Raw genomic sequence first — 24,028 nt, 5'->3', positions numbered from 1 at the left:
ATCCCCCACGACAAGTAAACGTCTTACATTCAAAACCTTATGAGAATTTAAGTATTATCAGCAACATTACAGTAAAATTGTCCCTCTGTTTTCCTATTTTATCTGATGTTTTTTGGATTACTGTTGCATTTTACTGGTGCAGATGTTAAAGGCTGTGCTAATTTTAACAACTCTATATACTGTTGGGCAGTTTAATCAACAGCAGTGCATCATGGTCTATAAAATCATCATGTTTGTAGCTTCGCAGTCCTGTGAGAGCCATGCACCTGCAGCTTAAGAAGTAGGTTCTCTCAACCCATGCAGGAACACTTTGTTAAACCGTAAGTTTATCATAAAATAAGAATTCAAAATCACCAAATGTAGAGACTCGTGGTTTTCACCATAAACTGAGAGGTAACTATCAGACAAATGTAGTGGAGTAAAAAGTGCAATATTTGCCTCTTAGATGTGGTGGAGTACCTCGACAGTACTTGAGTAAATGTACTTAATTAAATTTCATTACTGACATTTAGCATCAAACAAGTTGTGGTATTTGTCTGGTAAATAAACTTGTAAACAGAGAGGCCATTGTGGTTAAGTGTGAATACAGACTAAACTGTAAAACAGATACGCTGTGAAAACGGGTTAATGTGTTACGTTGATGTTATTCACAGCAGTGATTTTGTTAAATTTAGTTGCGTTAGCTTAAATGACGACGACGACTTTAGGAGGAAAATACGCTCGCTAGATGAAGTTAGATAAACTGGCGCGTCTTAAGTCTCCGTTACATTTTCTAATTGTTTAAATGAAAGTTCTTTTGAAGCACTAAATCCACAAAGCGCCATGGAAGAAAGTGTTGTTCCTTTTGTTGATAAACTAAACAGCTTCCTCACCTGGCTGGCTCGTGCCTTCTCTATGACAACCAAAACAGTTCGGAGCTCCGCGCCTTCTGGACTCTACCACTTTTCATCAGTCGGAGGGGGAAGAGACTTTTTTTATACGGAAGGGTCCGATAGTGTGCTTCTCTGTAGGGACAAATACCACAAATGTCTAAACATATTGTACTAAAAACATACATATTAGCGTTTATAATTGCTTATAAGCGCTAAACAAAAACCCGCCCGAGCAAGAAATTGTCAGAGTCCCCTCTACGTAGAAACGCGTTTCTGTATCGTATCATATGTTGGTGACTCTGACTGATTTCCGCGGTGTTGAGCTAATTAGAAGAAACGTAGGTATTTCCTCATGAATAACCCGTCATAATTCAACCTTTTAACATATAAACGTGCAGGTGTCACTTTCTAGCTTTATTTATTGTTGTTGAATCTCATCGGAATTGAACCAGAGTGGAACGTTTCGGTTTTGCGGAAACAAGTGCGGAAGGGAAAATTTGCAGGACTGAGTGCACCTCGGACGCAGTTAACGGTAACACCAGCTGTGTACATGTGAGGTAAACATTTGTTGGGTTTTCTGTCACTATTGCTTAAACCGTTTGATCGTGGTAACTCTATTATCTCGGTTATAAGTGAATTTACTTAGACACAGTCTGTTCAGACTGTTCCTCCAAAGATTCAGTGAAGATCTTCAGGCAGAACTGGAGGTAGACATTTAAATCCACTAATATTAACATTAATTGTCCAGAAAGTGCGTCTTTTTTGTTTTGCACTCTCTTTTTCCACTTCAGTATAGTCTGTGCATCCAAGGCGTATGGTTGTGATCATGTGACTCTTATCATATTCATATTCAATTCTTGTCATTTACACGTTTATCAAGACCACTTCTGCGACAAACCCTCCCCTACTGAAGGTTATCATGTTTAGTTTTGGTTTTAGAGAGCTGTTGATTCAACTTTACAGTCATGTTGGACTCTCTAGTTTACAATGCCTTTACAAAGTCTCAGTGATGTTTAAAGCTGTCAACAAGAATGAATCTCAGAGTTTGCATATACTTTGATGCAAGAATCATAAATATAAAGCTTTAATATAATTATAGAAAGGGTGTAGAGTGTGCAAAACCAAGAGGATAATAATAATAAAGAGCTAAATGTTGACCAGGGAATGTAAAATATTCAGTTTTCACTCTTATAAAACAAAGAAACTGTAATTCCTTAGAGTGGAGAACATAAAATAGAGAGAGATAACAATTAATCATCAAAATTGTCACTGAGTAAATTTCTGATCCTTCAAGTAATCATTAATTGTGTCTGTGCAGTGACCCTGTTGTCGTGGATACGGAGTGATGCGGCGGCTGTATGTCGGCGGGTTGAGCCATTCGATCACCCAGAAGGACCTGAAGGATCGATTTGGAAAGTTTGGAGAAGTGGAAGATGTGGAGGTCCGGACCAGGAAGGACAGTGAGGGTGAGGAATCCACTTGGTGGAACAATCATCACCTTTATCATCCTGTTGGGAACAGAAACTCTGTCAGCCTTGTTTTCTAGTATCACTTGTTATGGGTTCATCAGGTAAAAATCACATTTTGTTGTTTTGTATAAGTGGCCTCCATGTGTTCTTACTCTTGCTGTTCCTCTGCAGGTATTCCTTACAAAACCTTTGGCTACATAAACATCAACATTTCAGACGGCGACCTGAAGAAATGTAAGTGAACTGAGCTGCTGCATTAACTCAAGTCTTATGTTGCTTGAAACAGGAGAAAATACTGCCAGTGTGGAGGGATACCACTCTTTGTATGTCAGTTTCTTTTCTTTCACTTGTGTCGGTATCTTAAGACAGAACAGAATCAGGAAGCTGTGAAAGCTGCACAATCCTTGTTCTGGAAAATTACTGAAACATGATGATTCGTTCTGGTTGTTCTTGTGTTTATCCTCACTGATGTCAGAGCTTGTGTCGTGTCATCGGTATGACATCAGTGTTTTCCTTCTGCAGGTTTGACGGTCCTGAACAAATCCAAATGGAAAGGAGGAACTCTGCAGATCGAAACGGCCAAGGAGAGTTTCCTGCACAGGTACACTTACGTTCACCTCACCATGAAAGTCTTTAGAAGCTGGTTGTTAATTTCTGCTAATTATTCTCTCAATTAGTCAATAAATCGTTTCGTATGTAAAGGTGGTCTTCAACTGTCTTGATTCATTTCTACCAACTGTCCCAAAGAGACCTAAACATGGTCAGTTTACAATGATATTAAACAGAAAGTAGCAGTGAATCCTCACTCTGGAGAAGCTGCAACCAGAAAATAGTGAAAGAAAAGTTCTCATTTCCAACATGAATCTGTAATTCTGAGGGTCCCAGACATTTAAACATATTCCAGTGATTCTTGAAGTACAAGTGTCTCCTTGCATCAGGAAATATATTAAGTAAAAAAAATATTCTATCCCCCCCCAATCCATGCACTGATGTCTGTGATGATAGATCCTCCCTGATCCCAGCGTGTGGTGCGTTTGTGTTATTCTTGTGGTGTCTTAGACTGACTGAGGAGCGGCAGGTGGCAGCAGAGAAGCGTCTCCAGCAGCCTGCAACCGAGGACAAGAGACAGAAGATGCTGGACTCCCTGAGCAAAGCCGGCGTGGAGAACTTCACCATGAAGGCTGCGGTGCCGGGGACAGAAGTACCAGGACACAAGGTCTAGTCATCTACTCCTTCCTGTTTCAGTCAGGATGTCTGTCTGTCTGTCTGTCTGTCTGTCTGTCTGTCTGTCTGTGTCTGTGTCTGTGTCTGTGTCTGTGTCTGTGTTTTTAGGCAGATACTAATATCAGCATTTACAGCAGAGAGGTGAGTGTGTCATGACTCTGTGGTTGTTCTGATGGAATCAGAGCTGTAGAAATGCATTGAGACGGGCTATACTGAGATAATACATGAAAATAATACATGAATCAGGTGGGATTTAGAATTTAAATCTATCTCCAATATAAAGGCCTGCTTCTCTCTGCCGCTGAGGTAAAAAAGGAGAATATTACAGTAATTGTGTTTATGTGGTACCCAGCATCATGTGTGAGGATGGAGGGGTTGACTGTGTTGTGGGTGCTCTGGTTTCAGGACTGGGTGGTCAGTAAATTCGGACGAGTCCTCCCCGTCCTGCAGCTCCGAAGTCAGAAAGGCAGCAGAGCTCGGATCCTGAAGTACGACCCTTCCAAATACAGCCACAACATCCGCAAGCTGGACCGGTCCACCGCGGAAGAGCCTTCGCCCACGCCCATTCCCCAGCTCACCTGGGAGCTACAGGGCGGGGATGATGACATCAGCAAGAAGAGGCGGGGAGAGTTCCCTCCGTATGAGCCATCGAAGCCCAAGAAGAGTCGGACAGACTCGGTCAACTCCCATAATGCCGTGGACAGAACCAGGTAACCATGAAATGTTTTCTGCTTTTGGTCCAAAGGTTCTTACTGGTTTCTGTAACTCTCAAACCTTTCTGCCGGTACCTGGGATTCTCAAAAATTACTGATCTCTTACTTTCGTAAAGGTTTTATTTATTTGAAGCATCCTGCCGATTCTGGAATTCCTAAAAACTGGAATTTCCAAAACCTTGTAAAAGGTTTCTGGAAATCCATATTTGTTGCATTTTGTTCCTGGGATTCTTAAAAGTAGCTCCTGGCATTGCCAAAACTTCCCACTAGTTTCTGGGATCTGTAAAACCACCTACTGGTTTCTGGGTGTCTGAGAATTCTCAGCTAGTTCCTGACTTTCCATATTTTATAAGTTCTTTTAAGGACTCTCAAGGGTGTTCCTAAAGGTTTCTAGAATATCTAGAATTTACAAATTTCCAGATCCTTTCCAGGATCCTTAAAGATTTATACTAGTTTCTGAGGTTTTCTAAATCTTCTTAACAGTTTTTTCTGAGGTTCTCAGTCTCTACTGGTTTGTTGGATTCCTTAATGCTCCCACTGATTACTTTGAAGTGTTAAGGCGTCTGCAATTCTTGTGATCAAAAATGATACTTTGATATAGAAACCGATAAATGTCATTGGATCAAAACCTTTTCTTGGGTTTTAATTTATCAACCTCAAATATGTTTTGTGTCCTATGCGTCCGATACTGAATTATGCATATTTAGTGCTAGGTCAGGAATATACAGTATAATTATCCATCAATTATTTTAGGTCAACTTATTTCAAGATTACTCTGTTGGTATCTTTGTAGATTTGATGAAGAAAAGTTAAAAATTAAGGATTTGGGTATTAAGATTAACATGAATATGATCCCACCAGGTGTTATCCTGCTCCCATCAGCCCGTCTCCTCCTTGTCGCTCTCCTCTTAGATTTAAGCCGACCGTTGATTCTGTCGACCGCGCTGAGGTTCATCGCTTCACCAACGGATATGAGCCACCAACCAACCACAGACTGGCTCAGAGGAGAGGTGCTGTCTGCGATATCGATTCGGACGAGGAGATCCACAGAATGGTGGAGGCTCAGAGCTCCTCCCATGATGCACTGCAGCAGCAAGTGGACGAGGATAACCTGGAAGTGGTCGGACTCGACTACTTTGTGAAGTCCGGACGCTCCCATCAGCAGCAGAAAGGTAACAGGTTCTAAAGTAAACTCTACTTTTTTTTCTTTCTTTTTTTTTAGAATTGGAGGCAGGTGGTGGAAACAGGAATGTTGAGCACAGATTCATAAAACTGACTGACAGGACAGGTATCACTAGAGGGAAGGTGGAGAATAGGTCTTTTCCTAATTTGGATAAACTTTGTAAAGTATGAATGGTGAGCATTGTTTGTTCTGTTTGTTCTGTTTTTGTCTGGTAAACTGCTTGTGTTTTGCGAGTCCACACTGACTGTAAATCAGTGTCTGGTAGTTCAGCTTTAGGTTATTAATTTAGTTGTGTCTATATTTCCTTGTGAAGCTTGTGAGAAAATGTTGTAAATAGAGCTGAACTGAGATTTGAGCCTGATTAAATTTCAAATTTTGAAAAAATTCCCCTTAAAGATCCCTTAAATTTTGTTGCAGAAGAATTAAAAAAGGCAATAGAATTAATAAAATAAGATAATGAAATGAAAAAAAAACACAATAAAACAACATTAATATAATAAATAGAGACCAAGTCCTCCAGACAAAAACTCTTTCAATTACTCGTAAAAAAAATGTGTGAAACTATCCATGAGCACGTTTTTCTTTGGCATTCCAGGAGAAGAAGACTACGACTCCGCAGACACAGATGAACTCTTCGCCTCCAGGAAACGTCCTCCTCCACAGCAGGAGAAACTGACACTGGCAGCTGCAGAACATGTCTCAGGAAAGGACACAGGCAGGAAGAAAAAGACAAAGAAGAAAAGTAAATCCGGAGAGGAAGAGGACGATTCAACAGATGCCGAAGATCATCTCAAATCCGTGAAACCCTGCCCCGGGAATCAGAGAGAGGATTCTGGTAAACGGAGTTCACAGGGCCAAAATAAGAAAGTGACAGTCCTACCTGTTGTAAAACCCCCTCTCTCAGAGTCAGATAGTGATGAGGAGGATGAAGATGATGAGGATGAGTTAGAATCATCTGGTCACAGTTCAGATTCTGATTATGAAGCCATGTTTTCTAATGTCACCCGTCTGGAGATCTCCCTGGCTGATCTACAGAGGCTAACTGAAGAAGCCCAGCAGACCTCTGAGACCACAGCTCCCAGCATCCTCGGCGCCTCCTCTGAACAAGAAACTAATGTCACATCAGGTCCTGCTGAACGACCTGCTCTGAAGAAGGGCATCACACCGGAAGATATCCTCGCCTCCATCATGGAGCAGGACAGCAGCGATGACGAGCCGAAGAAGAAAAAGAAGAAAAGAAAAACTGTCATGTCAACGCCGCTGCCTGCCTTCCAAGGGACGAGGAGCCTGAACGAGGCATCAGAAACATGTGAGTGTCAGAAGAGACAGAAAGAGGAGGAGGAGGGAGGAGGAAGAGAGGTTAAGAAACAGAAGCTGGACCCTGAAGCTGCTCAGCTGAACCAAAGAGCAACAGACAGCAAAACAAACAGGACTCTGAGTGGAGAGAAACACACAGAGACAGAGGAGGAGACTTCAGAGAGCAGTGAGCAGGAGGAGGAGGAGGAAGATGATGATGATGATGAGGAGGAGGAAGATGATGAGGAGGAGAAAAAAGGGGAAATGGTGAAAAACAAGACTGCTCCACAAGTTTTAAAAGTTACAGCTAATGCAGAGAAAGCTGAGACTGATTCCTCCTCTAGCAGTGATGAGGAAGAGGAGGAGGAGGAGGAGGAGGAGAGGAGTAAGGCTAATCAGACTGTTTTTACACCTAAAGTTGCAGCATCAGCTTCACCTTCATCCTCCAGCTCATCCAGCGAGGAAGAGGAGGACGAGCAAGACGTACTTACTGCTGAAGGTGCTGTGACAGCGGCACCTCCCCCTGCACCTCACAGCGAGACCTCCTCCAGCGAGGAGGAAGATGAGGAGGAGGAGGACGACGACGAAGAGGTGGAAAAGCAGGCTCCTCCCCGGGTCCCGTTAGGAGCTAAGGAGGAAGAGGAGCTAAGGAGGAAGGACAACATGAGGAGGCTGGCTGCCGTCCAGCAGAGACAGAAAGAGGCTGAAGAACACAAGAAGCTCATCCAGGGAGCTTTAGCCAACCTGGTGGGTGCTGTGTGTGTGTGTGTGTGTGGGTTAAGGTTAGGTTAGGTTTAGTTCAGGTTTTGGGTGAGGGCTGCGTGGCTGGATTGTGCCAAGCTATAGATTTTTGTCATGTTTAATATGATAAATGAATAAATGGATGAATTTGCTAATTTTGCTAATTCATTAAACCAAGCCAAGTCTTCACCTTGGAAACCGAGTAGTAAAAGAAACAAATTAGATTTGTTGAGTCTGCATTGAAATGACACATTACAAGCCTCTGATTGGCCAGCTGCTATGTGTTGATAGGGTGCTGGCCAATCACAGATCTTTGTGGTTAGGCGTCTTTTCACTCTTCCGTGTTCCACTGCTGTCCTATTTTAAGATTAGAACAGATATTTTTTTTTTTTGGCCACCTGAACAAACATTTACACTGATATTATGTAATCATGAGCAACCAGTTGTGTATCCATACATCCAGCAGATGTGGAGCAACCTGAGCGTTCATTTAGAGTCGTGTTTAACAAAAGATATCAATCTTCATTAGGATGCTCCAAAAGCCGGGGCAGGGAAACACATCGTCTTTGGCTCTGATGACGACGAGGATGATGGTGAAGCTGAAGCTGAAGTTAAGCAGCAGCCGACCTCAGAAGCCACAACGTCAAAGAAGACGCTGTTTCAGGACAGCCATTCAGAGGACGAGGCCTCAGAGGATGAGGCAGCAGCCAACGGGGACGACGCAATGAAAAAAAAGGTGAGCGTGGAGTTACTGCTCTGAGACAGAACTAGGTCAGATGGAATTTAGCTGTGACTTTCTGTAAGAGTCTAGTTTTTATGGATTTTGGAAACTTTTCTCTGTCGTATAGAAGTGACAAGAAATCAAACTCTGAACTGTCTCTGGTTCAACTGTGTGTGTGTGTGTGTGTGTGTGATCAGGTGAAGCCATCGGTTCCTCAGCTGTTTGGCGGCAGTGAGGATGAGGGGGATGGTGATGAAGAGGACGGCAGCAGGTTTGACATCAGGCCTCAGTTTGAAGGTCGAGCAGGAGAGAAGGTGAGAAGAAGAGTTCACACAGCGCTGCTCCTTATGCTTACCTGTCTCCACATTCTGTTATAATTATATCACATTCCCATATAAATCTGTAATGAGTCTGGATCACACCACCTTCTGAGGACAAAGCAGAAAAATCTCAGCACTGTGACTGGACGCCTGCCTCTGATGTCGTTTGTTTTGTTTGTTTGTTTGTTGTCCAGCTGATGGAGCTGCAGTCTCGCTTCGGGGCAGACGAGCGTTTCCGGATGGACTCTCGCTTCCTGGAGAAGGACAAGGAAGAAGAGGAGGAGTCAGGTGAGGCGGCCATGTGTGGGGGTGCACTATGCTCATCGTCTGAAGTCTGTGTTTTGTCCTGCTGGATGTTTTGAAGTTCTAAGGTCACACCTGTATCATCTCATCCTGGTGAATAAAATAATCGTTTGTGGCTCAGAGATAAAGAGGAGCGGGACGGAGGATGAACAGGCTCTGGAGGAGGAGAGGAAGAAGAACCTATCCATCCTGCAGAGCGTCCTCGGCAGCACCCAACAAACCTGCAGCAGCAAGACGGCCAGTAAGGCCAAGACCTTCAGGTCAGCCACGCGCATGTACAGAGTCTGGACCACAGCCGCTTCTGAACCGGAACATTTGATCTTCAATACAAGATAAATTTACAAAACGAAGTGTGTGTGTGTGTGTTTGCAGAGACGTCTCAGCGCTGCATTATGACCCCAGCAGAGAGGAACACACTGCGTTTGAGACCAAAACAGATGAAACCAAGCAGAGGTATGAACACTGAGACTCTGAACGCATCAATCTGGTCTGTTGGTATCAGCACTGATACTGACCTTATTAATCAGGACGTTGACCAGACTTGACTGATCCACATTTAAGGTTAAAGCAGTATTCTGTGTTTTTATGACGGTTAACAAATCCAATGAAAAGACACAGACCAACAATCGTTAGTGCAGCACTATAATTTCCACAAAGCCCCAAACCAACTGGTTCCTGTTGAAGACATCAGTTTTTAAAAAGGCTGATTAATTTCCTGAAACAGCTGGCCACTGTAGATTTTAACAAATGTTATTCAAGCAAAAGGAAATTATAGGATTATTGGGGACTATTTCCAGCAGCAAATTAATCCACATTTGATGCTCTGGTAATGTAAGTGCCAGATTTGCTAGGCAAATGAAAAATGCATGGAATAGGGTTAGGGTTATCAATAATTCTGATCAATTTCCATAGCGTTTTTGAACTGACCACTGTAAATATGACAATTGTAGGGGTACAATGTGTATCTGGTGTAGTAATTTTTTTTTTAAATTTGAGAAAAATGTTTCTATGTAATTGTGGGGTATTTTGTGCAGAAAAAAAATGCTAATAATGTAACTTCAGTTCTCGATTAGATCTCTGAAGTGTGTGGGATCTGAATACTTTGCAGACCATTGTGTATATAGAGAACAGGATGGGACCCAGGGCTGAGCCTGGTGGCACACCAGGTATTAACGAGGCCAGTGACAAAACATGATCATTAACAGTGACACAGAATTTTCAGTTGGACAGATCAGACTTAAACCATCATACGCGATTCCAGATGTCTCCACACAGCTTCTGAACTCACATAGCAAACTGCATCCTGTCCACTTTATCGTCTCCACCCGTACTCCAATAAAACTATCATGTGATCTGCTGTCTTCACAGCAAGTCGGCCAGGAAGAAGAAAAAGGAAGAGGCTCAGAAGCTTCCAGAGGTGTCTAAGGAGATTTACTACGACGTGTCCAGCAACCTGAAGGCTGTATTTGGTCAGACGAAGGATGAAGTCGCTGGAGGTGAAGAAAAGACGAGCTGGGACCAAGAAGAAGAACAAGAAGAAGAGGAGGGAGAGGAGAAGCTGTCATCTATATCTGCGGCCAATTCCAGCGCAGAGAAAGAGGAGTCGTCTGGATTTAAATTCTCCTTCTTTGGAGACGACACAGAAACAGGAAGTAAAGAGATAGGTAGGTAGTAACTCAGATATTTATCTCAGACAGTCAGAGGGAAGATTTGTTTTCTCTCTCTCTTTTTTTTTTTTTTTTTAAATTCCTGTCTATCTCTCTGCCAGAAGAGTACAAGGTAGAGAGCATCCAGGTACCAAAGGTGTCTTGGCAACAAGACCCACGTTTCCATGACAGCAGCTCAGAGGAGGACGAGGATGAGGATGAGGAAGAGCAGAAGGAAGAAGAGGAGCAAGGCAGCGTTGCCATTGGAACCACAGAGTGAGAAAAATTAAGATTAAAGCCCGTTAACTGCTCTATGTGTGTTTTCAGAGGTCGACTGTGCAACAAGTTGTGTAGTTGCTGAGTATTTTCTCAACTAGTCATTCCTTGTTTTATGACAATTAGTCCAAACCCCAAATACATTCAATTTAGTGTCATTTATGGCAAAGAAAAGCAGCCAATTCCAACAGTTGCATTTTTTTGCTTGTAAAATTTTAAAAAAATAAATCAAAATATTGGCAGAATTAATTTTCTGTGGATCAGCGAATAGGATAATTGAACATTTGTTGGAGAAAGAGCTGTCATGGATCATCAAACTATCTCTCCTCGAAGGCATTCATGGGTTTAAACTACAGCAAGAGCAGGATAATTATTCTACAATCCATTTCCATGCAATTGAAATCAAATGTCAGCTGAATGTGCGAATGTTTTTGTGTTACTGTTCACAGAGAGGAGACTCCCTCAAAGACAGATCTATTCTTCTTCTTCTCTGGAGACAGCAGATTGATGGGTAAGATCAAGTTTACAACAAATACATTTTTTATACCTCTTTCTAAGAAGCAATATATTTTTTATGGTCCGACTGGTGCTGTCAAAGCAGTACTGTTACAGTATTTGCCTGGAGTGAAACCAAGACAACATGAGGAATCGTTGAAATATTCTACCGTTTCTTAAACTTGAGGGCTTTTTTGTGCGTGATCTGAAGCCTCTCTTTCCTCCATCAGAGGGTCCCAGCTTGTTCTGTCGTTCTTCTCACCTGGAGGAGCAGAGGGATCAGTGGGAGGAGACGAGGAGCGTGCTCAGAGAGGTACTCATCAGTTTTCCCTCAGACTGAGGGAAGTCATGAAGTGAAATAGTGACAATTCAGTGACGATGTTTCAACTTTCTTGTCTGTTTCCCCAGGAGTACCGCAAGAAACACAAGGACGCACGGAGGAAGATGAAGACCTCCCAAAAGAGCTGAGGACTATGGGAGACGATGCCTCTGTGTTTCAGTTTACACTCACTGGTCTGGACTTCATGAGCTGACACATTATTTCTCCCTCTTGGTGCCATTTTTTGCCTTAGGACTGATTTTAACAGTCAGCATGCAAATGGCCCCTGAACACACCGACTTTGAGTGAAAGAAGCACATGTATTTTTTCAGTAAATACTGAGATGGTCAGAGCTTTTGCTTTTCTCGTTAGTTGCCGTGAAAACAATGCTGCAAATGAACTACTGGACAATCAGCATCAGTGGCCAATCACAGGCTCACAGGACCAACCCTGGTATAAAAACCAAAATCAATGAATAAGCAAACTTCGTTACTCTGTTCATTCTTTTTTTTTTATCAGTCAGTTTTGATCAACAGAGCTGGAAACGGTGGGGTGTCATAAGACTTCTTGTCTTTGTGTTGCTTTTGAAGTGAATTGTTTTGTAATGAGAGGAGTTTATAATATTTAGTTTCTATTATGTCTGAATCTGATCATTTTCATTATAAATCAGTAAGTATATTATTGTTTTCTTGATTAATCAATAAATTGTTAGGGCTCTCAAATATGAAAAAACATGGTGAAACCAAGTGAAACCATCCAACCAATAGTCCAAAAATATTCAATTTACTATAATGAAAGACCAAGAAAATCTCACATTTGAGAAGCAAAAACGAATACATTTCAATCTACTTATCAATTAAGTGATTGTAGCAGCTCTAGTCTCTGTACTCTTTGAAAAAGACATGGACAAAGATTAGAAATGCCTTTCTGTATAGTGAATCATGAATGACAAACAGCTCCTTAACCCAGTTTCAGAAAACTAAATAATGTTGGTGAGTAATCGTCTTCACAGCCATCGACTGAATCACCCCCAGAGACCCCCGCTCTGTCTAGGAAAAAAACATGTTTAACTGTATTTCACTTGATTCATTTAGGTGTTCAGATATAATTTTTATTTAGAAGTTATACTCATTTTAAAGCAGTATTGTGTACCAGAATCTCTCTACATGAGCTCTCTCTACTCTGCCTGGGACAAAATTCTGGGAAAGAGATCACTGAATTGTTTAATTTAGTTTCATCTAAAGACACTGTGTCCAAACAATAACAGTATATGAGCCTTTTTTAACTTAAATAACTTAAAATACCACTTAATGTCACTAAAAGTGACGAATCTCTAAAAGCAAAAAGGTTAAAAACTAAAAAAAACAACTAAGTAGCATCTTATTTTGAAATGTGAAACCGGAAGAAGCTGATGCCGGTGTTTAAGCGGAGTTAAAAGTGCGCTGCAGGCTCAAACTGCACCATCAGGACCAGACGGAGGTCGGACTGTGAGACTGTGAGTTTTATGGACATTTTTATTTCAGGAGTTCAATGTTTGCTGCAGCACATGTCTGTGGAAGAGACGGATAACACGGACCAGATAGTTCAAGGCTAAAAATGAGCCCGGCTTTGTTTGTTTTGCTTTTCTTTCTGCGGACCGCGGAGCTCCGTCATGTGCACACAGCCCGGGGGCTTCAGCCGGTGTCCCCGCCGGAGGATGCTGATGTCCCCGCTGCGGGCACAGAGGGCTCTCTCTCCCCGGAAAGGACTTTTCTGAGCCGGGTAGAAAGTTCAAGAGTTCCTGACCTGAAGCGAGTCGCTAGAGGAGCCAAAGACCGGAGTTTCGGGAAAAAAGACCCGCAAACCCCGAGCGGCTACGGCCATCCGCGGCGGTACGACGACGACCCGAGCGGCTACTTCACCACACCGCGGACCGGCCGGCACGCCTCCGCCCGGCCGGGTAACTCCTCGGTGGGCCTCGGGGGGCTCCTCAACCCGCTGTTCCCGGTCACCGACGGCTCCTACTGGGCGTACGCGGTCATGCTGCTCGCGCTCGTGCTGTTCGCGGCGGGCATCGTGGGGAACCTCGCGCTCATGTGCATCGTGTGGCACAACTTCTACCTGAAGAGCGCGTGGAACTGCATCCTGGCGGGGCTCGCGCTCTGGGACTTCCTCGTGCTGTTCTTCTGCCTTCCCGTGGTCATCTTCCACGAGCTCACGCTCAAGAGGTTGCTAGGAGACCTGTCCTGTCGGCTCGTGCCCTACCTGGAGGTGAGGGGCTGTAAAACACCTGTTGGTAAAGCAGAATGGATGACCTGTAACTGTGATGGGACGGAAATAGTGTCCAATCATTTTCTACATCATTTAATAACTTTTATTCTAAGAAAATTTACGTTAAAATAGAAAGAAATGAAATAAGTATATAAGTTAAATAGATAAGTAAAATATTAAATAGATATAAAACACAAAACATATGTTATTTTTTAAAAATAGTATATATAGGACATTTTGAAATTAAACGATACATTTAATGTGAAAATCTACAGTTATCACTTAAGTTTTACAGGTTTACCAGTCAAGTTCAATGCTGCAACTAAAACTGAAACTTATTCCAATGTTTTTATTATTTTATTTTATTTATTTTGGTATTGTTTAATTGCTTAGTCTGAAGGTTAAAAAGTAAAAAAAAAAAAAAAAAGAAAGCTCCATCACAGTTTCCCCAAATCCAGCTTGAAGTCTCTAAACATCTTGTTGTGTCTGACCAACAGTCCAAATCTCAAATATATTCAGCTTCTGATCATTTTTAGCAAATCTTCACATTGGAGACACTGCAACTGGAGAGAAGCTGGTGCTTTTGATTGAAAAACAACTTAAACAATTAATATATTAAAGACTAGAATGAGTTGGTAAGAAATGAGAAAGTTGGACTCTTTTACTCTTTATTCTACTTGCTACTAAAAGTCTTGAAGTGTTTTATATCGGCACCAAAACTCCGATATAATTCAGCTACAGTGAGGCAAAGAGATGCCAAGTAAGTTAAACAAACAACTTAATGTGGTGACAATGAGGCTGGTCAGTGCTGCCTTCACACTATCAGCGCTGTATTTACGCCCCATGTTTAACTCATTGTGAATGTTCTCCAGTTTGATGAAGACACATCCAGCCCTATGAAGAATGGCCTGCTTGTGTCTTGTTGTGCCTCAGTTTCAGCCTCAAAGCAGTCTTTACTTTCTACAGACGTGCTGTTATGGTCTGTTTGGCTCCTTCTGCTGTCTGTTATGAACCATCAAGGGAGGCCGACGGGGGCCCCGAAAGAAGGGAGTCCTCTTCTCCAGCTCACAGAACCAAACAATACAACTACAGAGACGTAGTTATCCGGAACTGGGGTGTTGAGGGTGTGAGCCAAAAACTGAATGTCAGCGATGAAAGAGAAAAAAAACATTATTGCTGCTTCTAATGGGAACAATAGAAAATTGTGGTAGAACTGAAATGTGGTGACCACCCTCCAGTTCAGAGAGAGAAGTCCTTCACTGGTAGAAAACCTCAGCTCAGGGTGGACCAGCAGCTTTTGAAACTAGAAACATAGAAGACAAGTTCTACGGAGACTAAGGCTGCAAATAGACTTTTTAAAATCACAGAATCGATGAATTATGTTGTGCTGTAAAATGTCAAGAAAAATGGCCACTGTAAGTTTAAGGTGACGTCTTTAAATGTCTTGTTTTGTCCAACCAACAGAAACCCCAAACTACTCAATTTTCAGTGAAATACAAGCAGGAAAAGCAGCAAATCCTCTGAGAAAACAGTTCATAGATCAACTGATAGTTTGAGCTAGTAGTTCTAATGGAGGCCTTCATGGTCTGGATATTTTCAGGTAATCTAGTACTACAGATAAGGAAAAGAGAAAACGAGACAGGAGTTTGAATTTATTTAGTTATTTAGTTACTTATGTAACTTATAAGCAGTTGCCTTTTTCTAGAGAAATTTCCATTAAAGAACGTCTTTCATTTATACAGGACTTGCAAAAAACAGCTGACTATGAAAATACCAAATATGTATTTGCTGGGCCGCTTATACTTTGTTCTGTCCAGTAGTGTTCAGGAAGATGCAGTTTTACACAGAATATTATCAGACACTGAAACACTAGATTTCACAATGTCACATTACATTGATCTGGCAGATTCTTTTATCCGCAGTGACTTTGCATTTTTCCCCACATTGGGAGCAATCGGGGGTCCATTGTCCTCCTCAAAGACGAGATGACAGCAGGAGGAGCTGGGAATTAAACTACCAACCTTTTATTATGGATTATATGGATTTGACAAGATCATATGTTGGGCTGCAACTAATGATTATTTTGAATATCGAATAACCTGCGGCTTATTTTATGAATAACTGATTAATTGTTCGGACTGTAAAATGTCAGAAAATAATGAAAAACATCCATCAGAAACCCTAACATTTCAGTTTACAATCATTTAAAACAGAGAAAACCTGGAAAACAGCCATTGTTTTTGGCATTTTTGCAGCTCTGAGTATATTATACGGAGGATGTTTTAAAATCTGAATAACTAATTGAAAAACTCAGCCAATCAGTGGCCTGGTTGGAGTAATAATATGGAGCTCTCGCTGGCTTCTTGGTTACTATTGTTGGATTTTCATTGGCTTCATCAGTCTCGTGTTTCACCATGGACTCTGCCCGCCTGTGGGGTCTTTTGGCTCCGAAAGCCTACAGAGCTTTAAATCACTGAAGTGCAGTTTTAGTAATAACAGCTGGTATGAAGCAGTCTTTAACAAGGTCAGGCTGCCAGCCTCCTCTATTTGTTGCTTTGCCTATTTGTATGCTAATGAATGAATGAATTTCTTGCTAATTAATTAACGTTTTTAAAGTGCTCTTAAGCAGTTTGTCCTCTGAGCGCTGCACTGAGCTGTGTCTAAAGCAGGTCAGGCTGCCAGCTGCCCCTGTGCTCTGTTAGTTAAACTATTCTCATGCTAATTAGAGATCTGTGTTAATTATCTTGAGTTGTGTCTTAACTGTTTGAGGTCATTAAGCACTCACAGAGGGAGGACAAGTCTCTATAATGATAGGCTGAGTTTTTGGCCAAAACGGCAGACTTTAATGTGCACGAGGCACCATTAACTGTCCCAGTCTGTAGGTTGTTAGAACATAATGTCTCTCTTTCCCCTCTGTGACTCTTTATTTCCCTGTTTCTGTATTCTAAAGCAGTTTTTTTTTTACAACTGTGGCCTTATTATTACAGGTTTGGCTAATTTCCCCAAAGGCTAGAGGCATAATAAGGCAAAGGAAAGCCTTTAATGTGTTCTTCAAGCAAGAAAGCACTTTCCTGTGTTCAGTTTAGACCTTTAGTCTGCAGGAAGTCTTGCTTTGTCTTTTCAGTCGTGTGAACAGGTCGTGTCTGACTGGAATCCAAGCATGAATGACTACAGTGTGAGGGACAGCTTGTAGGTTAAACCTGGAAGTAGCTCTGCGATGCCAAAAATGATAAAACACTGACTTAAATGGTTTGAATTATTTTGTACTCTTTAAAAGCAGAACTGGGTTTCATTTGAATTTTTTTATACTAATACTGAACCAAAAACGTACCCATTTCAGTGCCACTTTTTTTTAATAAAGAGTTTATAAGTCATAACCAATGGCTTCATCAGTAATGACAAATAATTAATGTATATTTTCCAGTTATTATCCAAAAATAAGAGGCTAAAACTGGCAATTGGACCACTTACCCTCTGGAAAAGGACTACGCAGCAACAGGACTGAAATTTATAGAATTGTAGAATTGCAAGTCACATTAATGTTAAGTGGTTCTCCTGTTTGAATCATCAGTGTAAAAGTTAATCAGCTGCATCACAAAATATCAGGTAAAAATCCACGACACAAGCCTGCAGACATAAAAAAGAAGTTTTATGCTGTTTTTCAGTAAGAAATAATCCATCACAGAAGCTTCAAATGCTGTTAGCTGAAGCTGAAGCTAAAGATTGTGTTGTTCAGAAAACTGAGTTTATGATCTGCAGTTTAAATTCACTTTTGGATTTTCTGATGAATTAAAGAACTAAATAAAAGAACATAGGAGCATCACCACTGGCTGGAGGATTTTTTTTCTCAACCTATAAACCCAAAAGTTGCTCTAATTATTGGTTTATATCTGATATAGCAAACACATTTCTTCCTCATGAAACTTGTGTCATTAATCTTCATTTCCACATCTCTGTCATGTCTCTGTCAGGTGACCTCTCTGGGTGTGGCCACATTCAGCCTCTGTGCTCTGAGTATTGATCGCTTCCATGCGGCCACCGGCCCCGGGCCCCTTCAGACGCCGAGGGTGGAGTCCTGTCAGTCCATCCTGTCCAAGCTGTCCGTCATCTGGGTGGGCTCCATGGTGCTGGCCACCCCTGAGCTGCTGCTGTGGCAGCTCCTCCAGGAAACGGTCAGCCTGCCGAAGCTCCCCACCGACCTGCAGCAGAGCCAGCCGGGAGGCTCACTGATGGCCGCCTTCAGGGCCCGAACAGACACGTTTAAGGTGGACGTCTGTGTTCGTGAGCCGTCTGTGGAGCTCCCAGAGAGCATCTACTCTCTGGTGCTGACCTACCACGAGGCCCGCATGTGGTGGTTCTTTGGGTGCTACATCTGTTTGCCGCTGCTCTTCACTCTGGCCTGCGACTTGGTGACGAGGCAAGTGTTAGCGCAGCGTCTACCGCAGAAATCTGTCGGTGACAAGGTGGCCAGTAGATGTTCCTCCTCCTCATCGTCTTCCTCCTCAACCAAGAAGAAGCAGCATGTGAGAGAGCAGAGGCTGCGCTCCACTGTGATGGCGCTCACCATCTTGTACATCACATGCAACCTGCCGGAGAGCATTTGTAACATCACTCTGGCGTACATCTCCGTCCACGTGTCCGCCGCGCTCCCGGCTCTGGTTCTGCCAGCACTGGGTCTGATTGGACAGTTCCTGCTGTTTGTGCGTTGCTCTGCTACGCCGGTGTTGCTTCTATTCCTGTGTCGCTCGCTGGGCCAGGCCTTCATGGACTGCTGCTGCTGCTGCTGTGAAGAGTGCCTCCCAGACGGCAACTCCTCTTCATCCTCGTCTGCTTCAACCGCCGCCACCTCCAACCTCTCCTCGCCCACGTCGCCCTCCCCATCCTCCCTGTCTCCTTCCAGCAAAGAGGAGACGAAGAGCATGTTGGCGACCGAACCGGCAGTCTGCTACGACAGAGTGAAAGACTCTTCAACAGCTATCGGGACGCCTTGCTGAGGTCCAGAACTGCATTTAACCGCATCCAATTTAAAGGATCATTTCACTTTATTACAATTTGTGTTTTAGTTTCATCATTTTGATGAATCATTTCTATCAGTTCTAATAATGTTGCATTTGCCAAGTCAGTGAGATGAGCAGTCAGATGATCAGACAGGTTGGAAACAAGGCAACAGTTTATCCAGATCACACTATATGACCAAAAGTGCGTGGACACCCCTGTCTCAGTCTGTTTTTCCTGATTGGGTCTAGGTCTCTTAGTTCCTATAAAGGCAAATACACACTGATATTTAGATCATAGTGTTTCCAACTTTGTGGAAATAGTTTGGTGGAGGTCCTTTCTTGCTATAACATGATCCACAAAGCCAGATCAATAAAAAAAAGTTTTTTCCCAGTTTGGTGTTTAAGAGTCTGACAGTTCTGACCTCAACTCCTTCCAACGCCTTTGGGATGAACTGGAGTGCCAACTGTGAGCCAGACCTTGTCACCCAGCATCAGTGTTAAGCTTCATTAATGCTCTTGTGGCTGAAAGGGAGAAAATCCCCACAGCAAGGTTCCAAAATCTGGTGGAAAACCTGAAAAGTGGAGTTGAGGCTGTTAAAGCTGCAGATTAACGCCCACGGCTTTGGAATCAGCTATCACATACAGTATGTGGTCGTTTTCACATGTCCACATTCTGTTTTGCAATAACTCCGGTTTTATTGAGGTTTAAACTGTTTAAATTACTGTAACGACAGTAGGTGAAGCAGGGAAGTTATCTAACCTACAGATTAGTTTCTATCTGTCCAATCGTCTGACTGCTTGTGTTTCTTTAGCTGTCAGGTATGAACTTGAAATGATGGATAAAACCACAAATTGTCTTAAATTGCCATAATCCTTAAATCTCAGTCAGTATGAACTGATGGTTTAGAATCACTGTAGGAGCAGAAACTTGTCTGACTCAAGTTAGATGATTTATTACAATATAGAACATGTTCTTTTGAAAAAGGAGTTTATCGTTATCCACCTGTTATTGTAGAGCTCTTCATTGTTTTGATACATTTTACACTTTATAGTTATTAATAATTTTCTAATGCTCATTCAGGATATTAGTATTATCTGCTCTCAGTACTGTATTAGAGACAAACACTGGATAATGTGAGTTTAGAGAGTTTAAAAATGATTAAACTGAGAAAGTAGACCTACTGAGACTTTTGCCAGCAGACTGCTGTGAACTGAGCTGTGTGTTTTTTCTCTAAACATGACTTTGCTGTTGCTCATACACACTGTGTCTCCACCAGATGTGTCGTGTAAGTAAGAACATTGCAGCTACACTCGTGTGAAACACATCCTTGTGTTGTCAGCAGGTAAAAATGAGATGAGATCTTATTACAGATCAATCAGAATTTACGTAAGGTACGTGAAACAATCTAGTTTGATGTTTGACTATTTTTTTTACTTGTTTTATTACTTTTGGTTTAGTAGTTTAGATTAGTGTCGGACTTTCCTAAAAATCAATGTATAGATTCATATAAAAACAGTCCCGCCTCCCGCTGCCTGTGCATTCTTATTTTGCTGTTTTCGGGACGATTATGGGTATCAAGCTTTGGGCAGCGGGTGTGTAGCCACAATAACAGCTCCATCATTAGCATGCATCCAAGAGGAGTGAGTCATAGTGCTGGAAAAACGATATAGCGAGGTGAAACGCAGAGCGGACAAAGGGAAACTGAATCTGGGTTTGGCCTCCACCCGCTGGCGAGCACCCTAACGCTTCTGATGTCATTGAGCCGGGGAGGAGGGGCCAACTTGGATGGACCACAAATGACAAATCTGCTCATTCTACCTTTAAGTTTAGATTTTCTTCAACAGTTTTGCATCACCTGTGTGTGATTCTCTCTGTGTGTGTTTTTAATGTCTGGAATATACTTCATTAAGTAGAGCTGTTGATGAAAAGTCTCTCTGTGTTTACAAGGAGCTTTATTCCACTAACAATAGTTCACAATCTGTTCAGGAGTTTAAACAATTTTTACTTATCATTTTTTACCTCATCACAATTCTTTAATTTTAATCTAGTGGATCTTGTTCAGCAGCAGAATCACATCTTAAAAAACAAGTCTGATGACAGTCCCTATTTTTCAACAAATCCCCTGAAAAGACCCAAACCAACAATGAATGTATCCCATTAACAAGTATTGTCTGTGCATCCGAAGTCTCATATATCTGATTCCTCTGTGCCGTGGAGCTCCTTTGTCCACTAAAACCACATCAGTGAGTCATGCTGTTGCACTGGGTGACATGTTCCTCCATTACCACGAGTTTATTAGTTTATTATGTGACTCAGTGCCACATACACCGCCCTGCTGTCAGAAATACTCACTAGAGCACCAAATTAAAACTGATTTGTCCCCTACAAATGCACTGTTTTCTCCTGTTTGAGCCAAATTTAAATGCAGCACATGCATTTACATTTTTTTAAAATAAAACTTTATTTGTGAAGGTTCAGAGACAGACTATCTGAGTGAACGGTAAACTAAAGTACCTAAACTCTAAAGTAACCTAACTAAACTCTGAGTACCTGGTAAACTAAAGCTTAATGCACATTTTTTTACAAAAATCTGTGTAAAAATATGAAATTGGAAGATTCTTATGAAGTATTTAAATCTGCAAACATGCAGATTTAAGTTCAGGGTAAAATGGAATGTTAAGCTGTCAAGCACGAGAATGAAGAAAGTCACAAAGAGAAAAGACAGAAGGAGAGGAAACACACAAAGAAGGGAAAACAGGCCAGGAGACGGAGAGGGAAAGCAAAGAGTTTCCTGGTAGTGCGGAGTTGATTTGTTTCAAAACCATCTCTGAACACTTTTGGAGAATAATTACGTGGATTCATTTTAGTTGGAAAAAAAGAAGTGGCTCTTGTTATAGTCTGATCTCCATTGGAAGGAATGCTACGCAGCAGCGCTCCCAACACCCACTGGAGGAGAAAGCTGTTCATGCCTGACTGTGACGCTCCTTTTTGTCATTATTCAATTACTGAAGGTCACAGCTTCACAATAACAGTTGGCCTTTGAGTTTCTGCAGACATAACAAACACTCTGTGACCAGTTGCTGGGAGAGCAGACAAGAATCCCTTACTTATGCAAACTCTCATTTTTTTTTTTCTTTTTAATATATTGATCTAAAAAATGACTACAACTGTGTGAATACCTGTGATGCGTAGGCAGAACGTCTTCTCATTAATCTAAAATCCTCATTCAAAGGTACAAAAGTAGAGCATATTTCAAACACGTCTTCTGTGGAACTCCAGGAGTCCCAAAAGTTAACATTTTCCAATAATTACATTTTTCATATCTTGATCCATATATTATCTATTATCCTATTGCCAGATTCATGTCTTGATAGAGATGAGATACCGTTGGTATTAAAAAATAAAATGTGGATAGAGATAAGGATGTAGGATAATATAATCTGCACAAAATATGGATATTGTGCAGAAGAACCTGTCTCGTGCATGCAACATAACATCATTGCACTGATCCTGATCCTGCATCTTCTGCCCACAATATCTTTTGGCCTTTAGATATTAAAAGCGAGTGGTTGTGGTTCTGACTGCTGCTAAAAGTCTCCTCTTTACATTTTACACCTGTTCAATAAACAAGATACAACTTGTGAATCTTGTTCTATCTGAACAGTTTTGGATGGTGTCTTTTTTGTCGTTGCTTTTTTCATAGCGGTAGGTGAGCAGTTTCCACATGCTAAACAGAAGTTGGAATACATCCAGCATTCATAAAAAAGACTTGTTAATAATTGTTTGACAAAAACAATATAGACGACTAACTTAACTGTCTCTTTCTCATGTCTCTGCTTACTCCACAACGTTGTTAAGAAACCACAAACTGCTCGTGTTTTTCTGTTTTTGTCAGTTGCAGGTGACAAAAAACTAAAAGATATTACTTTGTTCTCATTTTCAGAAATGTGAATTGTTTTGAGTTTGTTGCATTTCATCATGTTATAACAAAAAATTAATATGGAATAGAAAAAAACCCAAAAACTATTTTAAAAAGTAGAGGATCCAACATTTAAAGAAACAAATACCATAACCTCACATCACAACTTCATCCTAAGCACAGATTCAACATTTAGATTCTCCTGGTGAACACGGCACCACCTGAAGGCACTGCGGTTGCTGTCCTGCAGTCAACCTGAGTGCTGCTAACAGGAGCTGATTGTCAGCCCCAATCTGCCCCCTTAAACCTGAGCCACATCTGGCAGCTGTGAGTCGGCTCATATTTGGTCCTCTGGGACCGGGCAACACTCAGTTGCCAGGGCAGGAAATCTGGGACAGGTATAGGCTTTTAATTAGCGTGTGGCTCATTTTTCAGGGTTAAGAGTAGTATTTTTTAATTTTCACTGTTAGAGTAATCCAAGACTAGAAGAATCCAACCCCATCGCTGTACTGGACACAGAAATGAAACTGATATCCATCTTCTCATATGACTCAGAGTAAATCTATTTCACAACATGTTCCTTTAAAAAGGGCTTACAAGGATTGAATGTAAAATTGAGTTTGATAATGACTGTAAATTGAATTTTATGCTTTTTACCCAATAAACAGTTGAAATTCAGTGTCAGTTCCTGGTTTCCACAACTCAAGAAAACAGGAAACTGAGTAAATCAAACAAGAAGCACCAGACATATCGGCACAACACACGGGAACATAGTATTTTATTGTTACAGCCTCCACATCCTCATATTAAACCCAAAGACACTTTTATAAGGAAGCAGTAGAAGAAGATTTTACCTGTTGATTTCAGTGGGGTGATTATTTCAAGTGAATGAATGAGTGAATGCAGTCGATTAACAACTTCTGTTTGGAAGCTAAGAGCGCCTGATGCATTCATTTTGCCGGGGACACCTGGAGGCCCTTCACAGATGTCGGCGACCCCCGAGTTACACTTTCAGGACTGCTGCTGTAAGTTTGATTCTCGGTTCCTTTTGAGCAGAAATATTTGTCCTCCCACGCCGTGCCTGGGCAAAGAGAAGGAGGAGGGGAAGCTTCAATAAGGCCTGCTTTGTTCAGGCGTCCCCCTCTCTGGCTCAGAGAGAGAGACACTTGAACAAAGCTGCATATCAATCGCCATCCGCCAAGGGAGTTGCTAAGCTACACAACACCCACCACCTCCCACCAGCTGCCCCAGTCACTGAAGAGAGAGAAGAAAGAGGGCAGAGA

At 41.9% G+C, this 24,028-nt stretch overlaps 3 protein-coding genes across 4 annotated transcripts in view; 2 read left to right on the top strand and 1 right to left on the bottom strand.

Moving 5' to 3' along the window:
• cenpp (centromere protein P) overlaps positions 1 to 934 on the bottom strand; it is a 92,657-nt gene extending 91,723 nt beyond the window's left edge. Inside the window, exon 1 of the mRNA XM_070845791.1 lies at positions 873 to 934. The gene's annotated coding sequence lies outside the window, so the exon portion shown is untranslated. The remainder of the gene's footprint in view (positions 1 to 872) is intronic.
• Positions 935 to 1,396: 462 nt separating this feature from the next.
• nol8 (nucleolar protein 8) lies at positions 1,397 to 12,066 on the top strand. 2 transcript variants are annotated; one of them, XM_070845647.1, is made up of 18 exons: positions 1,397 to 1,429; positions 2,191 to 2,338; positions 2,513 to 2,575; positions 2,864 to 2,942; positions 3,401 to 3,557; positions 3,971 to 4,275; positions 5,191 to 5,450; positions 6,057 to 7,504; positions 8,028 to 8,234; positions 8,417 to 8,533; positions 8,734 to 8,827; positions 8,964 to 9,102; positions 9,215 to 9,295; positions 10,211 to 10,506; positions 10,614 to 10,764; positions 11,214 to 11,275; positions 11,490 to 11,572; positions 11,668 to 12,066. In XM_070845647.1, the coding sequence occupies exons 2-18, from the start codon at positions 2,218 to 2,220 to the stop codon at positions 11,725 to 11,727; spliced, it is 3,723 nt and encodes a 1,240-aa protein (XP_070701748.1). In that variant the 5' UTR covers positions 1,397 to 1,429; positions 2,191 to 2,217; the 3' UTR covers positions 11,728 to 12,066. The 2 variants fall into 2 exon arrangements, with proteins under 2 accessions (XP_070701748.1, XP_070701740.1); XM_070845639.1 differs by having other exon boundaries at positions 10,611 to 10,764.
• Positions 12,067 to 13,070: 1,004 nt separating this feature from the next.
• Positions 13,071 to 18,822, top strand: gpr37l1a (G protein-coupled receptor 37 like 1a). Its single transcript, XM_070845657.1, has 2 exons — positions 13,071 to 13,828; positions 17,800 to 18,822. The coding sequence occupies exons 1-2, from the start codon at positions 13,175 to 13,177 to the stop codon at positions 18,820 to 18,822; spliced, it is 1,677 nt and encodes a 558-aa protein (XP_070701758.1). The 5' UTR covers positions 13,071 to 13,174.
• The last annotated feature ends 5,206 nt before the right edge of the window (positions 18,823 to 24,028 follow it).

Source organism: Pempheris klunzingeri, chromosome 2 (assembly GCF_042242105.1).
Source record: "Pempheris klunzingeri isolate RE-2024b chromosome 2, fPemKlu1.hap1, whole genome shotgun sequence".
Taxonomy (NCBI): domain Eukaryota; kingdom Metazoa; phylum Chordata; class Actinopteri; order Acropomatiformes; family Pempheridae; genus Pempheris; species Pempheris klunzingeri.
The sequence above is the reverse complement of the archived record's forward strand: the minus strand, read 5'-3'. Positions and strand labels throughout refer to the sequence as shown.

Bases quoted from the DNA above. Each gene is read 5' to 3' on its own strand.
- nol8 (XM_070845639.1), top strand. From the start codon at position 2,218: ATGCGGCGGCTGTATGTCGGCGGGTTGAGCCATTCGATCACCCAGAAG. The intron at 8,534-8,733 runs GTGAGAAGAAGA...TTTGTTGTCCAG, and splicing joins AAGGTCGAGCAGGAGAGAAG to CTGATGGAGCTGCAGTCTCG. The intron at 9,296-10,210 runs GTATGAACACTG...CTGTCTTCACAG, and splicing joins ACAGATGAAACCAAGCAGAG to CAAGTCGGCCAGGAAGAAGA.
- gpr37l1a (XM_070845657.1), top strand. From the start codon at position 13,175: ATGAGCCCGGCTTTGTTTGTTTTGCTTTTCTTTCTGCGGACCGCGGAG. The intron at 13,829-17,799 runs GTGAGGGGCTGT...TGTCTCTGTCAG, and splicing joins GGCTCGTGCCCTACCTGGAG to GTGACCTCTCTGGGTGTGGC.